General features: G+C 48.5%; 1 protein-coding gene across 3 annotated transcripts in view; it reads right to left on the minus strand.

Annotated features, from left to right (window-relative positions):
• GSK3B (glycogen synthase kinase 3 beta) overlaps nucleotides 1-18,727 on the minus strand; it is a 116,279-nt gene that overhangs the window by 12,343 nt on the left and 85,209 nt on the right. Inside the window, exons 9-11 of one of the 3 annotated variants that reach the window (XM_077346294.1) lie at nucleotides 14,512-14,580; nucleotides 10,311-10,497; nucleotides 5,667-5,765 (exon numbers count right to left, since the gene is read on the minus strand). In XM_077346294.1, the coding sequence (XP_077202409.1) occupies nucleotides 5,667-5,765; nucleotides 10,311-10,497; nucleotides 14,512-14,580 (355 nt within the window). Of the gene's footprint in view, nucleotides 1-5,666; nucleotides 5,766-10,310; nucleotides 10,498-14,511; nucleotides 14,581-14,614; nucleotides 14,654-18,727 lie in introns of all 3 variants that reach the window. The other 2 variants (XM_077346295.1, XM_077346296.1) reach the window with 2 other exon arrangements.

Raw genomic sequence — 18,727 nt, forward strand, 5'->3', positions numbered from 1 at the left:
GCCATGTTGGATCAGGCCAACGGCCCCTCCAGTCTTAACACTCCAGTCACACAAGAGCCAAAACCCACGTCCACCAGTAGGGCCTTCGTTCTGGCAAACAGATGGACGCTGATGTACACCAGAAAAGGTTCATGCCTGGACAAAGAACATCTCATAATTCTGCAGGGCCTGCAAGATGGCACTTTTCCGCCAGGCTTATGGTTGAGGCCAGCAGGAAGTCCACCCAAACAGCTGACTGGGCCTCTACCCTCCACCTTTGTTACATCAATAGGGCAGAACTTAATATTGGTGTTGAGTATTGGTATTTGTTAATTTTTATTTTTATATTATTTTTACTGTTTTACCCTATATCCATTGGTAAATCTATTGTACACTGCCCCAAAATGGTGAGTCCAGAAAGGGTAATACAGAAACCAAATTATGAATGAACGAATGAATGAATGAATGAATGAAATCAGAGGTACATTAAATACTCCATATAAATACTGAATATTTAGTGCTCTAGAAGTTATGTGAATTCCTATCTACATATAGTAACATTGTTTTTCCCCTTTAAATTAAGCTCAAACTTAAGAAATTTGGTAGGAAACACAGCATTTGCACATTATAGGCCACGACGATCATCTTTAAACCGCGGAGCGGTCTAAATAAAAGGGTAAGGGCTAAAGGGGAGGAGAAAGGGCGGGCCCTGTCCGGGATAAAACCTCTGAGGGGCCAATCAGGGAGTCGCCGCAGCAAGCGAAGAGCCTTCACCTCTGGTGAGTACCCAAGGGGCGACCGGGGGGTAGGGAATGGCTTCCACGCGGCAAAAGGAGCACGGCCTGCTCCTTCTGCAGTGCTGAAGCCAGCAACCACGGGGGGGGGGGAGGAAGGGATGGCTTCAGCGTGGGGGGAAAGGCTTTCCCCCCTTCTGCTGAGGCCGCCCCTTCCAAGCACACCCACTCACACACCCACCCTTCACTACTTCACCCTCCCCCAAAACAACCTTCCCCACACCCTTCCTCTAACCCCTGCCCCATTCCCTTCAAGCTATCTCCTACCTGCCTCCCTTCCTTTTGTCCTTCCTCCCAGCATTCTCTTTCTCCTTCTTTCCTTCTTCCTTCCTTCCTCCCTTCCTTCCTTGATTTCTCTCTCTCCCCTATCGCCTCTATCTCTCAGCCTCTCCCTCTCCCTCTTCCTTCCTCTCTTTCTTTCTTTCCCATTCCTTAGCGCCCACTGTATTTTGCCTACAGCGAGATTAATTTCTAGTCTATGCATATTTTAAAGAACGCTATTATATGCTCATTTACAAATTAGCTAAAGCAAATTACGGCTGAGGTAAGATTATCAGGGTTTACTAGTTTATAGGTTTAATGGACCAGCAATAATGCCACAGGTTTTAGTCTTTTTTTATTGTTAATTTTTATTGATTTTTCGAAACGTACAAAGTAAATTAAAAAGGGATCTGAGTGACATGGCCAGGAAAGACTTCAGGGGAGCCAGAGCCAGGACAGACCAATTTCTTGCACCATGCAGGGGTTTGGACAAGATGACACTCAGGGTCTCTCATAGCTCTGTTTCTATGGCTCTCCGCCTGCTTTGCTAGGAAGGAGACATTCCCTGTCTACAAGCACAGCATGCTGACCCTTGAGAAGGAAGTAGTGGGTGTGAGAGAGACAGCACTGGACCCTTTGAGAGCCAGCACAGTGTCATGGTTAAGAGCAGCAGCCTCAGATCTGGAGAACCGGGGTTGATTCCCCACTCCTCCATGTGCAGCCAGCTGGGTGACCTTGGGATAGTCACAGTTCTCTCAACCCCACCAACCTCCACCGAATGTCTGTTGTGGGGAGAGGTGGGAAAGGCAACTGCAAGCTGCTCTGAGACTCCTTTGGGTAATAGCGGGGTACCCACTAAAAAGAGGGGTACTAAAACCCACTTCTTTTTCCCCCTGTTCTGTATATAATATCATTGCTTTTCTATGAAAAATATTTGCTTTCGACTCAATTTATCAGTTACATTTCCTTATATAAGATTGTTTGGTTCTGAAATCCCTCTGTCCCGTGTAGGTTTTATGTAAGATTCTTCGGAGTCGTCCTGCTTCGCTCTTTCTCTAGTTCTTTCTAGTTCTCTCAAAGAGGCTATGGTGCAAACCAGCTCTTCTTCTTTGTGTGAAATTTCAAGCGAACCAGACTGTATGGCGGCTGCTCCCTTAGACAGCGGGAGACTTTGAATGCATCTTGAAAACTCTCCTGTTGCCACAACTGCTGGACACCTCTGAGCGGAGAGGTCTGCATTAATTCAGCCCATTACCCGCTGTGGGAAGTGAAGGCAGTTCGGCATGACAGAACAGGATTAACAGCTTCAACACAGGTGGGGAGTGGGAGGTGGGAAACAGGCTCGGGGTTCTCTTCAAACCTATTCTAATGGCAAAACCCCCCAGTCCTTTTCTATTCGGTCCAGCCTCCTACAGCGGGGCTGGACCGAACAGAAGGGGTCCCAGACCTCTGGGTGGATCATCCAGGACCCTTGGCCGCCTGCTGTGACTCGTCTGTAGACCATGAAGGCAGGAACCTCCCCCATGTGCTCATCTTCCTCCTTGAGGGAAGGAGCTCTTCCGGCCACTTTTGGCACTTTTTGGCACTTTCTGAGTGACCGGGTGTGTTGCAGGCGCAGAAGTCCACGTGCATGCCCACAAAGAGACTGCCACGTCAACGTCTAAAGAACGGAAGTGCCTACTGGTTCCGACTGAAGTGCCCCAGGGGCTGACTCAACACGCTGTGTGCTTCATTGGTAGTTTGCGAACCAGCTACGGAAACCTGGGACAGCCAAACTGGATTGTTGGGTTCGCGGTTTCCAGCTGAATCATCCTGATCGCTCCTCTCCCGGGGCATTCCTCAGACATCTCTGGCCCCATCTCCAATGCTGCTCCGTTGGCAGTCTTTTCCGTACACTCCCAGGGCAGCAGGCCAAAACGTGAAGCCACCGATGCAGCCTTGCGAGAGGACACTGCTGCAGGTAGGGCTTTCTAAATCTTCATGGAGCGTAACAGATCCTTGGCAATCTTTTTTTTCAGACAGCCACGACAATGAAGATCAAAACGGGAGGAAACGTCTCTGATTATCCCCAATCAGGAATTAGTCCCACTTGGCCCACAATAAGCTCTTGCAAACATGGGGGGGGGGGGAAGGGTGTTTGTCTCCCTGAGAAACCTATGAGGCCGATGTACGCAAAACCAGACCAGTCAGAATTCAGTTATTGGCAGTGTCAGGCAGAAGGAGAGGTCTCTTGGCTAAAAGAAGCAGTGGTGTGCCCATCGGTCAAAAAACCATCCCTAGACCGGCAGGAGCCTGACAACTACCGCCCTGTCTCACACCCAGCGTTCCAGGGGGAGTCAGCTGAAGGGGCTGCAGCAGACCAAATACCAGCATTCCTGGAGGAAACTTTAGCCTTTGACCCATTTCAGTCGGGTTTCTGGCCTGGCCATGGGGTGGAAATGGCACTAGTCACCCTGATAGATGACCTCCGTCGCCAGCTAGACGGAGGCAGGTCAGCGCTGCTCATACTACTAGATCTGTCAGCAGCGTTTGACACTGTAGATCACGAGCTTCTAGCTCACCGCCTTGCCGAAACCAGGATATGGGGGACAGCTCTCAAATGGCTGATCTCCTTCCTCCAGGGTCGCGGACAGAGGGTTGAAATAGGAGAGTATCCAACCGTCCTCAGCTCACATGTGGAGTCCCACAGAGAGCAGTCTTCTCTCCTATCCTATTTAATATCTTCATGCGCCGTCTTGCTCAGCTGGTGAGGACGTTTGGGCTGGGTTGCCACCAATATGTGGACGACACCCAGCTCTTCCGCCAGATGTCTGGAAGCAGGGACAAAATGGATCAAGCAGAGTCGCCTGAAGCTCACCCCTACACAGACGGAGGTCCTACGGCTGGGTAAGGGACCATGGGAGGAAGCGCGCCTACCCAACCTGGGCAGTGTGCATCTAATAGTAGCCCACTCTGCCAGAAACCTGGGGGTGATCCTCGATGCCTCCCTCTCCATGGAGGTGCAGGTCACGAGAGTAGCATGGCAGGCCTTCTACCATCTATGCCAAGCCAAACTACTAGTGCCCTACTTGGCACCAGAACACCTATCCACAGTGATCCATGCAACGGTCATCTCTGGGCTAGACTTCTGCAACTCGCTCTACGCAGGCCTATCCTTGTCCTTGTTCCAGAAACAGCCATTGGTTCAGAACACAGTGACCAGGATTCTCACCAATACACCAGCTCACATCCGGCCTATACTTCAACAACTCAACTGGCTCACAATTGAACTCCAGATCAGGCTTAAGGTTTTGGTTCTTACCTTTAAGGCCATACATGGTATCGGCCCAATGCACCTTAGAGTCCATCTTTCTGCCTAAACCCCCCAAAAGAGCATTGTGTTCCACCACCGCCAACTGGCTGCAGATCCCTGGCCCCAAAGAAGCATTCCACAGGGCCTGCAAAAGGGAGCTCCTCCACCAGGCATTTGCCTGAGACCGACCAAGCCCAAAAAATTCCACAGGTTCCACTCAGACCTCCCCGCTATGGCTGAACCAGTCTGACCTCTCTGGGAGCCTTAGCAAAGTTACCATTCCTGTTATATTGTTGTTGTTTAAGACCATTGAAATTGTGATGTTCAGAACCACTGTTGGATTATTGTTGATGTCCTGACTACGTTCTATGTTAGATCGTTCCATGTACACCCCCCCCCCCCCCGATGTTATATGGGAACCTCCCTGAGCCGTATGGAAGGGAGGTATAAAAATCAATCAAACAAACAAACAAACAAATATGTTAAAAGACTGGTCTTCTTGTATTTGCTTTGCTTCACAGACTGGGGCCACCAGAACTGGCATTTCCAAGGGGAAACCAGCAGGGAGGGAGAAGAGGCTGTTTCCCTGCTCTTTCCCTTTGCATTGTTTTCCTGCTGAAAATTCCCACCATCAAAGTGTTGCCATTTTGCTAGGGACTGGAGGAACTAGTCTCAACCTTTTTTGGCCACGGTCCTTTTAGGAGCTCTTCACAGGTTCCAGAGCCCCCTGGCAGTAGGCTGGCCGCTTGCACAATGACTGAGGCTTAAAAAGGCCTAAGCCAAGAGTGAACTAACCTTACTCCACGTACCACGTGAACATCAGGAAAAATGATTGGCTCTGTAGTCATTAAACATGAAATAAAATTCATGCAAGGAAACTTGAACAGACTTTCTACAAGTTTCCTTGCATGAACCTTATCTGATGCTTAATGTACAGAGCTAACACAGGTTCTTGTTTTTATATAAACGTGAGACAGATTTTTGGAACGTGTGCCCAAGAGAAGGATGTGCCTTCATTTTTTCCCTTGAATGCATTAATTCAAACTCATAAAATGGAATGGATTATGTGATTTCTTTTTCTTTCCCTTGACAAAGGTAGAACTTTCTAGCAATTTATGACATCATGCATGACAAAAAGGGCATGTCACTGGTTCACGTAACAGGGCCCTCCCATAAACCCTTTGAGTTCCCATTTTTCACTCTGTGGCCCCTTCAATTTTGCCAGGGCCCCCATATGGCCCCTGTTGAGAGTGGCCAGACTGGAGGACAGAAAGTCAGCATGGGTGTCCGTCAGGATTATACAGGCGAGGAGAGTGTGGTAGGTACAGATATGCCCTCACCTGAGGCTGCCGGAGCATTTGTAGGGGTGGAAGCAGCAGCTTGATTCCGAGCATGAGCAGGTATGAGGGTTGAAGCCAAAGATGGATTACTTGACAGTTCTGGAAGGGAAATGGGAGACGATGAAAATCACCAACCAATGGAGAAGTTCCACCAACACCATCGCTGGTGTGTCTGCAGGAGGACAGGAGGCAGCAGAAAGGAAAGGACTTGCAAAGATCATGACTAAGGCCTTTTTCAACACTTTGTCCATTTTACCTCATGTTCAGAAAAGCAGTCGCAACACTTCAAAATCTATGTGAATCCCCCTGAAGGCATACTGTCCAAATTTGGGGGCTCAACAGAAACTGCCTGCTCTGCTTCAGGAAGCACCAGGGGGTTTGCCTCCCCTTTCCCTACCCCCCCCCATGGACAAATGTGTTTTCTCCCAAGGTATGCCTGTACATCAATGGCCTGATTCCACACATTTTGTTTATAGGTCTCCTGTTACTGGTCCCAATTTTGGTTATTTACATTAGCGATCCCCAACCTGTGGGCCAGGGACCACATGTGGTCCTTCGACTAATTGGAGGTGGGCCCCAAAGGACGCCTCCCCCCCCCCCGGCCCTCTACTTCATCCCCCCCGGCCCTTTACAACACACTTTGGGTGTCATTGTCTACCATCACTCCCAGATGGGACTCTCATTGAAGAGAAACAAGCTCAGGGTTCCCATTGATTTGTCATTGTCATGAGTTAAAATGTCCATGAAAATAAAATGTTCCTTATGTTCCTTGTTGTGGCGTGTCTGTATCTTATTCTGAAGGGATGTTTAAACATTACCATAGCAATCAGAGAGTTCTAGGGCAGTGGTTGAGAGTAGAGGAGTAAACTACCCCCCCCCACCGGGCCTCAATAAAATTGTCAAGCGTTGAGTGGTCCCCGGTGATAAAAAGGTTGGGGACCACTGATTTACATGTTATTTACAAATTTAGTTATTCACATGTTCAAAAGTATTATGAAAATTTATTTCAGAAATTTTTCTTAGTGTATTAACAGCTTTTTTGTTTTGTTTTTGTTTCCAGGCAAACAACAGGAAAAGCTCGAGTGTGTGGGAGCAACTGTCAGTATACTGTCAAAGGACAAAATCTGCTTAGGATCCCCGGCCTCAAGGAAGTTAAACTGGCTTCTACCAGGGCCAAGTGGGGCAGAACTGAGGCCGAGAAACAACTTCATAGCTTGCTGGCCTCCCTGTCTCCAGCCCATCCAACTAAACATCGCCTGAAATAATTTATTACTCCTCCCCCTTTTTCACTTGGGGAAGGAGACGGCTTGAAACTGGTTTAGCTGTTTTATATGAATCATTATATTTAAAAAAAAAATTTAAACCTAATATCTAAGGCAGGCTTTCTCAACCAGGGTTTCACGAAGCCCTTGGGTTTCTTGATGGCCCTGGAAGGTTTTCCCGAATGGGCGAGAATTAATTTTTTATATATGTTGACCCCCACCCGGTGGCCAATGATGGCCCTGGAGGGGGTGGGAAGGGGAGGGGCCCAGGTGGGCGAGTCGACTGCTCTGCTTCCCAAACATATTCTGCACGATGGCACCACTTCTTGGGTTTCTTGAAGGCTGAAGAATGTTTCAGGGGTGTCTCAATGGTAGAAAAATGGTTAAAGAGTTGAGATTCGTGCCTGAATCAGCTCATCCCAGAGCACCAATATTCGAATTGGAGACTTTGGCCAAAGTTATCTGCTTTCTTTCCAGAGGGCCCCTCCAAGGGGCTGGAAGCAGAGGACTTGGTTCTCTTGCTTTAGCTCAGCAGTTCTCAACCTGGACCTGAGGGGGGGTTGATCCACCCTTTTGGGGGGTCGCCGAGGCTGTTGCTGCCATGGTGGCGGCAGTGGCGGTGGCCTCGGTGACCCAAAGGGGGTTATAGGGTTGCGCACGCAATGGCAATCATGGAAGGCCAAGGCAGCTAGTGGTGCGAAAAGATGGGGTGCCAGCTGGTGCACCAGCGCCTCTACTCCCCGCTGCTTGCCGCCTCGACCTTCTATGATCACCAGTGCGTACGCAACCCTACGACCCCCTTTGGGTCACTGCTGCTGCGACTGCCGTGGCAGCCGCAGCAGGGATACTGGCAGCAGGACAGTTGAGCCAGTTTGGTGTATTGGTTAGGAATGCGGACTTCTAATCTGGCATGCCAGGTTCGATTCTGCACTCCCCCACAAGGAACCCATCTGGGTGGCCTTGGGCTCGCTAAGGCACTGATAAAACTGTTCTGACTGAGCAGTGATATCAGGGCTCTCTCAGCCTCACCCACCCCACAGGGTGTCTGTTGTGGGGGGAAGAAAGGGAAGGCGACTGTAAGCCGCTTTGAGACTCCTGCGGGTAGAGAAAAGCGGCATATAAGAACCAACTCTTCTTCTTCTTCTTCAGTAATCTCAGGGCTCCCTCAGCCTCCCCTCCCTCACAGGGTGTCTGTTGTGGGGAGAGGAAAGGGAAGGCGAATGTAAGCCACTTTGAGACTCCTTCAGGTAGACAAAAGCGCCTTATAAAAACCAACTCTTCTTCTTCTGAGAACCGCTGGATTAGCTGATTCAGGCCAGACCCTCAACAGTTAAGGGCTTTCCAAGCACTGAGATCAAATGTATTTGCTACATTAAACTTCAGTTGATGGTGGGATCAGGTCAAATGCAGGCCGCTCAGGTGAGTGCCAAGGCTACTTTGAAGGGCAGCCTCTTTTCCAAAATCGGTGAGTGAGCCAATGCCTTTCACTGATTTTAATACAGACAACTGACACCCCCAAAGAATCTAAGTAACAAATGTAAGCCATCAATTAGCAATCTTTTAAATTATGCATAAGACAACATGAAAAACCATCTGCCCCGTAATTAAGTCGAACGACAGCACAACCTGAACAGAATCAAAGGCCTTCTCTTTGAATCGTCCCCACTTAATAATTTTAAGTCGATGTCTTATCTACTTAACTTATCTAATTCAGAGTGCAGGAGAGTATTTACTCTTTTTCGGCACAAAATGCTTCCGTCTGCACTTAGCGAGAGTAAATAGGAAAAAAATACCTAAGTGGTATTGTTTATGCACCTGTCAGGATGCAGGTAGAGAAACAACAGAACATGTGCTTTTTGAATGCAAATCATATGATCAAAGTAGGAAAGAACGATCGATGGCATAGAACAAGGGCAGTCAACCTGTGGTCCTCCAGATGTCCACGGACAACAATTCCCATGAGCCCCTGCCAGCAAATGCTGGCAGGGGCTCATGGGAATAGTAGTCCATGGAGATCTGGAGGACCACAGGTTGACTACCCCTGGCATAGAACACCAAAAGTGTTAAGCAGAATGTCTAAGCAACGGGACGGGAAATGTGGGCAATGTCATGAAAGTGTGGGCTCTTTTTCCCACATGTGGTGGAATTGTAAAAAGGGTAGGAACATTTGGATAAAAATTCATAGTATCTTAGTAAAATGTTGAATGTAACATTTCCTAGGCATGCTGATTTTAGGCTATTAAGATTAATTCCTGTTAATCCTCAAGCAATGCTGAAGAATTCTTTTTACATGCGATGACAACAGCAAGTTTAGTAATTGCTCAGCAATGGAAACTTTCAGAGCTACCCATGGTGACAGCCTGGCTTGATCCACTCAGGGGACTACGTAAGACAGCCAAGCTGACGAGTCCAGTAAACAGGAGCCCTCCAGATGAATTTCAAAGTCACTGGCAAATTTTTTTGCATTACATTAACAAGTAGGTTTGTAAATTGTATTAGACTAGGAGAACAACTGAAGGGGAGTACTCACATTTAATATCTATTCTACCGTATCCACTATTTCTGTTATATGTTCATATACTATTAGATATTTATATATATTTTTTTAATTTCTGGGAAGAGTCAATACTCAGAATACATAATTGTTGCTGTTTAACCTGTTTTAACTGATCATTGTTTCTTAACATTAATTTTAAATCTAAAAAAAAAAGTAGGAAAGAACTTATGACATCTCTCCCACTAGCTAGGCAGAATTCTGGGACACCTAAGAAAATGCTGTCTGATAAAAATAATAAATTAACTTCTACATGAGCCAAATTTGCTTGGTTGGCTACCAGGTTTAGGAATCTGAAGGAAATATGCAAAAGGATTGTGCTGCTTATTAAATATTCAGTGTATCTTAGATGATCAAATCTTAAAGTTTAACATTATTGTTTAACATTATTGTCACTTGCATTCCTTTGCATTTTCCAGTTTTATTTCTTTGTAAGTTTCAATTTATTTGATCTGTATATAGCTGTGCAATCCCAAGGAAATTTCCTGTCCTCCCCTGCTCAAGACATTTCCTGTATTATTTACAGGAATTTGAGCCTTAGCTGCCATCACGGCACAGGCACTAGCCTGTCAGGAGCTGGACTGCAGATGCAAATCTGCCATTGAGCCTACGGACCACTAAGTGTGAGCTGACCCAAGGTTAAGGAAGTTCGCATCGCCAAACCTTTCTCTCCATTCTCCACCCACCTCCAGACCACACTCTGGAAACAGAGCAGACTTTTCCAGCTGCGCATATTCTTCCTGATTTCACCAGACAACTATCACAGCTTTTTGGTGCAGGAAACACCTCTGGAATGCAACCTTCATACCAGGTTCCGCCAGGGCTCACCTTGAGTAGTGAAGTTGAAGAGCGCAGGTTTCTCTCGCCCGCTCGGTAGCTTGATGTTTGGGTCCCGTAATTCATCGAAGAAAGAGTGCGCACACGCTTCCAGCGGGGTCAGACGCGCAGTGGGAGTATATTCAAGCAGGCGGCTACAAAGCGCTATTGCTTCTGGTGGCGTGCGGGGCCGGAAGACCTGTGGCGGAAGAGAGGCAGTCTGTGAGCGGCAGGCGGCTGCTGTGGCTGATCAGGAGGACCAGGGAAATTCTGGGTGGAAACGGGACTGCTGTTTGTTACATGAACACTCGGGTGAGGAAACCTTAACCAACTTCCTAAGTCTGAAACAGTGGATTGCAAAGGATTTTTGTGGTACTCCAGTGATGTTAGCAGACAGCTCAGAAAAAAAGCCACGCGGGCCAAGACAAATTTTAGAAGGTAAGGGACTCCTCTGCTTAAAATGCAGCAGGAATGCAAACAGCCACACATATGGGTCGGGAGGGGGGGGGTGGAAGAAAGAAACAGAGAGGGGTTTTCCAGAGACAGAAATGACTACCTTTTAAAAGCAATAAACTGCTATTCTCCTGGGAAGGGAATTATTTTGCCAGGCTGGGTGATCCTAGTCAAGTCTCAGTTTGGGTTAATCCTCTCATTTAATCGAGAAAATAATCACTTGCACTTTGGATATTGGGGGGGGGTACAATTAAATGGTGGAAACTGAGCCAGCTAACTTTAGTCCCCCAGAGAGTAAATTGAGCAGCTTTCAGATGATATCCCACTGGAGCACTAATCACTATCTTCTTCTCAGGCATCCTCCTGTCACCCACGTTACACTCCTCCTGGTTTTCCCTTCTCTCACACTTCCACCCAATCACATAGCCACACACGGGTCACCAGGACATTCTCAGGAATCATAGAATAACAGAGCTGGAAGGGATCTCCTGGGTCATCTAGTCCAACTTCCCGCACAGTGCAGGACCCTCACAAGCCTGTCACTCATCCACTGTCACCTGCCACCCCCTTGACCCTTCACAGGAGTTCCTTCCAGTTATTGTTGCACATAGAACCCTGCTTGTTGGAAGGGCGAGGCTGTAAGACTGAGTGCGGGCAACCTCAACGCACAAAAGCAGGCACGCGGGCCGAGTCAACTGCAAATCTACCCGAGCCCTTTTTAATGAGATTAGATGGAAAAGGCTTTGAGGATTCCCTGATAAGTTAGTATCATGGCTCCATCATATGCGAATGGGTCGAACAAGAACTGGCGGGGGCATCTAAAAGCTCCAAGAACTAAAAGGCCGCCACAAGGTTTGGGCAGGGTACCGATTGGCATGCCCCGTGCTCTTTACTTTTCCTTTCCTTTGCATATCTGCATGTACACAGATATGTGTACCAACCATATTCTGCATGATCACGCCATTTCTGGGGTTTCTCAATGATAAAAAAGTCGACAAAGGCTGCTTTAGAGTCAAGGCCATCAGATGAAAGGGCCTTTCAATCTGAAAAGTTCACCCCTGGAAAATCTTGCTGAATCTCTAACAGTGCGACTAGACTCAAATCTGACTCGTGATAGCATAAAGGTTATGTAATGGTAAGATCTTGCTTCACTCTTTGGAGAGGTTTTTGAAAATGCTTCTGACCCATATGTCAGAAAGCAGAGTCTAGTTGCAAAAGTATCTCAGCAAACCACCCCCCCCCACCCCCACCTGTTTCCCTGCCAAAGCCCTGGAGTCGTCTGCACAAGGGTGCTCTTCCAGAACATGGAAAGAGACAAAAAACACGTGAAAAGATGTGGGAATCGCCTGCCACATGGGAGACAGTCTAAGTGGAGCTGTTTGGACTCTCAGACTACGAAACCACAAAAGATCCTGACGGGACCCCGAGTTCCATCCAGGGATTGCCTGGAATGAGTGTAACGTGATCAGGTGGATCCAGGTGGGGAGCAGCGTTTGTTTGGAGCAACATAACGAAGTCTGAGCCACGTGGCACCTTCCAGACCAATAAAGTTGAATCCTGGGAATAAGCTTTTTGTGTGCATGCACATTTCTTCAGATCTGAACAACTGTGCGCATGCACATGAAAGCTTACACCCAGAATTAAACTTTGCTGGTCTCGAAGGTGCCACTGGTCTCAAACGTTGCTGTGATAAAGCAGGTAGGTTTTCCTTCAGAAGTGACATATAGAGCAGGCAGTTAGTTCAGAGTACAGCTGCTGGGTCTTTTCAAAACTCCTCAGTGACTGACTATCAGCAGTGCTGCTAAAGGCCACTGGCCTGCTCTACACCGAGCCGGTCACAGCTGCAGCTTCAACCAGCCTGAGAGAAGTGCTCAGCACCTTTCAAACTGAGCTTGCCCCACCTACAAGGCGGGAAGCACTGAGATGGAAGGAAGGATTCGGCAACTGACTTCCTTTTTCCCTTTGTTGTCTTCCCACCCCCTTCACTTCCTCTTTCAAACCACTGATAAAAAATAATTAAAAAAAATCACTACCTCCAGCATAAAAGAATGGCTGTGTTTCTATATGTGCACTTTTTAAAAAGCACAATCAAATTGTCAGTTATAACCAACTTGCAGAAGAAAAATTTTAAAGGTCATTTTTCACTTCATGAGTGTACTGTTTTTTTTTGTTTGTTTGTTTTTAAAGAAAAGTCAATTAAATTAGGGATCATTTTTAACCCATCCACTCAACGGGAGTAGTGAGGCCCCCTCATGCACATCTGTACAAATAGACCCTGAAATCATATTGTCTAAGACAGGGGTAGTCAAACTGCGGCCCTCCAGATGTCCATGGACTACAATTCCCAGGAGCCCCTGCCAGCATTCGCTGGCAGGGGCTCCTGGGAATTGTAGTCCATGGACATCTGGAGGGCCACAGTTTGACTACCCCTGGTCTAAGAGTTTAAGTGGGACTGAATCACCCATCCTGAAGTACCACCTCCGGCCTAACAGAAGGGAAGCAGAGTCATGCTTTGACATGCACAGAGGGCATTACAAAGATCAATGGCTGGTTCGTGCTTTTCCCCATTACTGTCTTTGGACACAACTGTGGGAAACGTCATACTTCTGGCGGGCCCCGAAGGCTGCTTGTGGTGCTCAGGGCTAGCGCACCCTCCTCCCACTTCTGTGAGTGAGCAGCTCTTTGCACTGAATGTGCGTCATAATGCGCCGGAAACTCCCACCAGCACAGGCCCTCGTGAAGACCAGGGTTTGGAAAGTGTCAGTCAATGCTACTGGGGCTTGGAACGGGTCACTCACCTGGCTGGCCCATCCCACTGACTGCACTGACTTGCACTGGGCAATCGCAAGTAGCATAAATGACTATCTGAAGGACCCTCCTCCTTCCAAATGTGCCCATGCTCCATCTACAGACGGCAGGGTAAGCCATCTGTTAGCAACCCCACCACGGAGGGTGGCCCCGTCTGGCTCTGTAGACTGGGATCCCTACTTGGGAGACCTTCTTCAGGCGGAACTGGGAAGCCTACCTCTTTGCCAGAGCTCTTGAGGCTATTGGAATGAAAGGACTTCTTAAAGGGGCGGGTGGAGGGGGAGGCTGTAGGTCAGACTTTCTCAACCAGGGTTTCATAAGCCCTGGGGGTTTCTTACTGGCCCTGGAAGGGTTTCCGAATGTTTACATTTGTTAAACGCTTATTGGGTGATATGGCCTTATATGGTCATGTGGCCCCGCCCTCCCCTGCCTTAATGGCCAATGATGGCCTGAAGGGGAGGGGTCCTGGGTGGGCGTGTCCACAGCTTTGCTTCCTAACCGTATTCTCCACGATCGCACTACTTCTGGGGTTTCTCAAAGCCTGAAACAGGTTTCAAGGTTTCTCAGTGGTAAAAAGTTGAGGAAGGCTGCCGTAAGTTCTACCTCAGACTCCTGAAACTTCCTGGTCTTCTGGCTGGTCAGAGCCATTTGCTTGGCAATTTCAGCCCTATTTTATCTCTCGGCCAGAGCCTTGTTTGTTCTGCTTTGGTTTTAATGGGTGATGTTTATCTACTCTCGTAAGTCTCTCTGACCCAAGAGGAAAAGTGGGATATAAATGTTTAAATCAATGAACAACATATAAGCAATTAACAGACATTTAACATCACCAGAAAACAAAAGGTGCTATTCCCATCCCCCATACCACCAGCTACCGAAAACAGGAGATGGGCCTGCCCCAGGAATCATCTTTGACATTCTCACTCAAAAAAAAAAACAATCATAATCTGACCACCTCAGGTAAGGGTCGCTCGGGATCCGCTTTCCTACTCCCACTTGGGCCGCTCCTCCTCCAACAATAAACCTGAGGATATTTAAAAAAATATTCATGTACATACCCGGACTCCTGAGGTGAAATGTCCTGTTCCTGACGAGTCCTAAAGATGATAATGCAGTGAAATAATCCAAACAGGGGGAGTCAATCCAAAAGAATAGTCCAGCAAGGAAAAATATATCCAATATTATAAGAAATCCATGGTGATGGGGAAAATATTAAAATGTTCAATACAATTAGAACCTTTAAACAGTCTCCATTAAGAAGCAAGTCCAACTTCTAAAAAATGTGATTTTTTTTTGCACGTGTGAGAGGCATAGTACAGAAACATTCTATTTTTAAATGCATGTTCCAATGCCAGTGACTTTTACTAAAAAAAGTAATGAAAAGGTGACACTGAAAGCCTTACGGAGAAGTGAAATTATACTGAATTTTCAACTAGGAAACTGCCGTCCTCCTCCCTGCCTTGGAGACGGAATGGCCGGAGACACGGGAAAGAACAGGAGAAGGGGCTCGCGCGCACAAGCTACGCACTTCTCTCACTCTCTCTCTCTCTCGCTCTCTCTCTCTTTCCCTCTCTCTTCATTGGTCCCCAAAGGCATAAAGCGAAAAATGCTTTTTGAAACCACATGGAATCGACATAACGCTTTGCCCTTCGCTCCCAAAAGGTCTGCTTAAAAGGTGGGTAGGCTAGGTGCGTGTCTGGCCGCCGCGGATTATTCTTCGTTTTGGATTGACTTCCCCGCCAATGGATTCTTAACGTGATTTTTTTAAGGGCCTTTTGGGCCGGTATTTCACTAGGATGCTTCAGGAACTGGACGTGACACTTCGGAAGTGCTGGAAAGGTCTTAGGTTTCTTTCTTTCTTTATTGCTGCTTGCTTCCTTAAGCCCTCACATTCAGTAGAGGGGGAAGGTATTTGTTCTTTCTTTTTAGGAAGAGCACATGGAGAACGAAACAAAAGCCACATGTTTGACTAACCTGCTCTGCTGCCTCATTCGCCCACCAAGAACTACACAAAAGCATACAACATCAAAGAATTAAGAGCCAGGGACTGTCACAGTTACAGGTCAAATTACTGTTGCCAACCCAGAAGCACAAGAGGTCGCCCCACAAGCCCGAGCGCTCTTTTGTGCTTAGGTGGGAAGGGACGTCTGGCAGAGCCCGCTGTTAGCTGTGAACGGCCCCCACTGCTGTCTTTTGAGGAAAAACAGTTACTATACTTAATGTAGTTTTCAGTGAGGGAATTGCTTTGGGGGAAATAATCCGCGGATTATTGTTTAGTCTGCGGACTAAAATTTAGCGCTTGGTTTAAAAGCTGGCCCATCGCGGTGAAATCTGTTAACGGCCCAAAAGGTTTCTTAGCAAAGGAAAGGAAAAGTAAAGAGCACGGAAAGAGAATGCAAGGTGGGCAGACTAACCTTTAGTAGGCAGACTAAAGAACGGCCAGGTGAAAGGCGCAGGAAGGCCCCCTGAGGAGAAGAACAAGCCTACCGGGGAACACTGACAGGAACTTCAGGGGGGAGCTTGAAGCGTTGTTGTTGACACGTGTTCCGTGTCAGGACACGGCAGGACTATGGGGGCTGAACTGAAGAAATGGCAGGGCATGCCGGAAAGGGCCCACGGGCGGTTCACAGAACCACTGTCAGCTTCTGCCCTAGGACCCATGGTCACACCCTGGCAACATTCAGCGTCCTGATGCTCCTCGACCCCGGAGAGGGAGAATCTGAACGGGCACTGATCATACTGCCAAGCTTCACCTCTTTTTTTCTGGAGGGGGGAGGGATAGGATACAATCTGAACAGCAGCTTCAGTACTTCAACACCAACATGTGTTTGTAAAGTGCTGCCAAGTCCCAGTTGTCTTACGGCAGACCCCTGAACTCTCCCCAGGACAACTCCTGACCAGGGCAGCACCTGCTTTGCTTCTGAGCCTGGCTGGGCTCAGGGAACCTCAGCACCACTCTCTGAGAATGTTACGGCCGGTTCGAAGCAGGCTCGAGCCCCGAATGTTACGGCCAGTTGGAGACAGGCTCGCTTGCTTTGCCGGATACGAGCTCTCTCCGCCATCCGCAGTCAATGCTGGGAAGCACACATGCTCCCACCCTCCACACTTTACGCCCACTTTGGCCATGCATGCTTCCCACCACCCTTATTAATAATTATACTTGTAGGCCGCTGCTCCCGGCCTGCTGGCTCATGGCAGCTAACAATGAATAAAGTGCAATACAAGTATAAAATACATTAAACTACACAATTCCTCAACCCCAACAAGCTAGCCATACATCAAAAGCCCCCCCCCTCCCTCCCCCAATCTGGGATGTTAGCCATAGGAGGCACCGGAGGAGGGGCAAGGCCTTCTGTCAGTCTCCGTGTCCACAGTCAGATGTGAATCAACCCCTCCTCCCTTCGTGACTGAGGGAGAATGGAATCGCCTACGCTTAAGTGGAGGACATGTCTTTCGCACCACACCACACTCCATGCGGGAGACACGGTGCTCCTTCCTCATCATTAAAAATCCAACCCAACTGCAAACTCATTCAGGCCAAAACATCACTGCTGAAAAGAACAGAGCTCTGGTGTGACAAACCAAGGAGGCTTGCAGGGTTTCCCCAGTTTTGTGCAGAACATCCCACAACGCGGTCCTTGCTTGCCACCTAGTGGCTTCTGATCCGAACCCAGAGAAAATTCACGAGCGTCAAGATTCCGGCAACCGTCCTGCTCTGGAGTTGCACGGGCACTGCCCAGGGATGCCCCCCAGGTTGGTGATGTGAGACTACTGGACTGGCATGGGAAAGTGAACAGAACCCAGAGCAGACTGGGCTTCTGCACGTCAAGGCTTGCCAGTAGTTGGCTCCCTGCTTCCGGGCGGCCAGCTGAGTCATTCCAAGTCCCATGCACGGCTGGAGCACTCATGATTCCTCTGTCCCCACAGCCCTGACGATCCACGTGGCATGCCTTACAACAGCGGCCCACAACCTTTTTGCGGTTGCAGACTGCCAGGAGGGGTGGGGGGAGAGGGCGGCCCGGGGCGCCGTACATGTGCAACAGCTCCGCGTATGGGCAGCAGCCCCGAGCAAATGCGTGCACACGCGACAGTTTCATGCATGCACGTTTGCGCCCCCAGCAGGCGCAAACGCGCATGCGCGGCAACTCCACGCATGCGCTTTTGTGCCTGCCAGCATGCCGACAGCCGCCTTCTACCCCCTTCCTCCCGCAGTGAGAAGCTCGCCAGCTGCGAGTTAATTGGCCACTTTGGTGGCTGATCTGCTCGCGGCCTGGCAAGCTTCTCGCTGCAGGGGGGGGCGGGGAGAGGGAGGCGCGGTCCGAGGGTTGATGGCCCCCGCTCTACAAGATCACATGGGGGCAGTAAGAATATCTGTGGTTCTGTTGGGCTCAAACAGGCCTTAAGATGAAACATCCTACCACATGCTCAAGGACACTACAGAAATGCTCTCCAAACATCAGCAAAGTATGCTTTGGTCCACTTGGCAACCGACCAGCTCCTTCTTTTCCTCCTCTTTGCTGTGACCCTGTCTCGTTGGACCAGTAGGCATTACCCAGCTATCAGGACAGGAATAGGTCTAACACCAAGTAGATGGAAGACCCAAGCTGTTCATGCCATCCTGGGCATGTTTGTCTCATCCTCAGCATCTCCCAGTATGCTATAGGTCTCTAGAGACCAGTGCTTATGGCAGGGGTGGTCAAACAGTGGCTTTCCAGATGTCCATAGACTAAAATTCCCCTGATCCCCTGCCGGCCCCTTATGGTAACCAAAATCTTTAACAGAGCCTGCACTGAGACTTTCTGGAACACCTGAACAACAGTAGTCTGACTTCATCCAAGACCTTCTCTAGTAGATGGGCTCTAAGCAGCCACCCAGTTTGAATGGAATAGCTCACAGCATCTTAGAGGGCATGAAATACAGAAGCCTCACTGTAGGGTAATCTTCCTCAATTTCGTGGAGGCAAGTTGGGTCAACCATTAACCTCTGAGAGATGAAGGAGGAACCTGTGAAAGGTTCACAGAATGCTCTTCTCATAGTTCACTATGACTTAAACCAGGATTTCCGAACCAAGCTTTCGTGAGACTCGGTGGTTTCTTGACAGCCCTGGAAGGGTTTCCTGAATGGATGGGAGTTAATTAACTTTTTATATGGCCAATAATGGCTTGGGAGAG

This window comes from Paroedura picta, chromosome 7 (genome assembly GCF_049243985.1).
Source record: "Paroedura picta isolate Pp20150507F chromosome 7, Ppicta_v3.0, whole genome shotgun sequence".
Taxonomy (NCBI): domain Eukaryota; kingdom Metazoa; phylum Chordata; class Lepidosauria; order Squamata; family Gekkonidae; genus Paroedura; species Paroedura picta.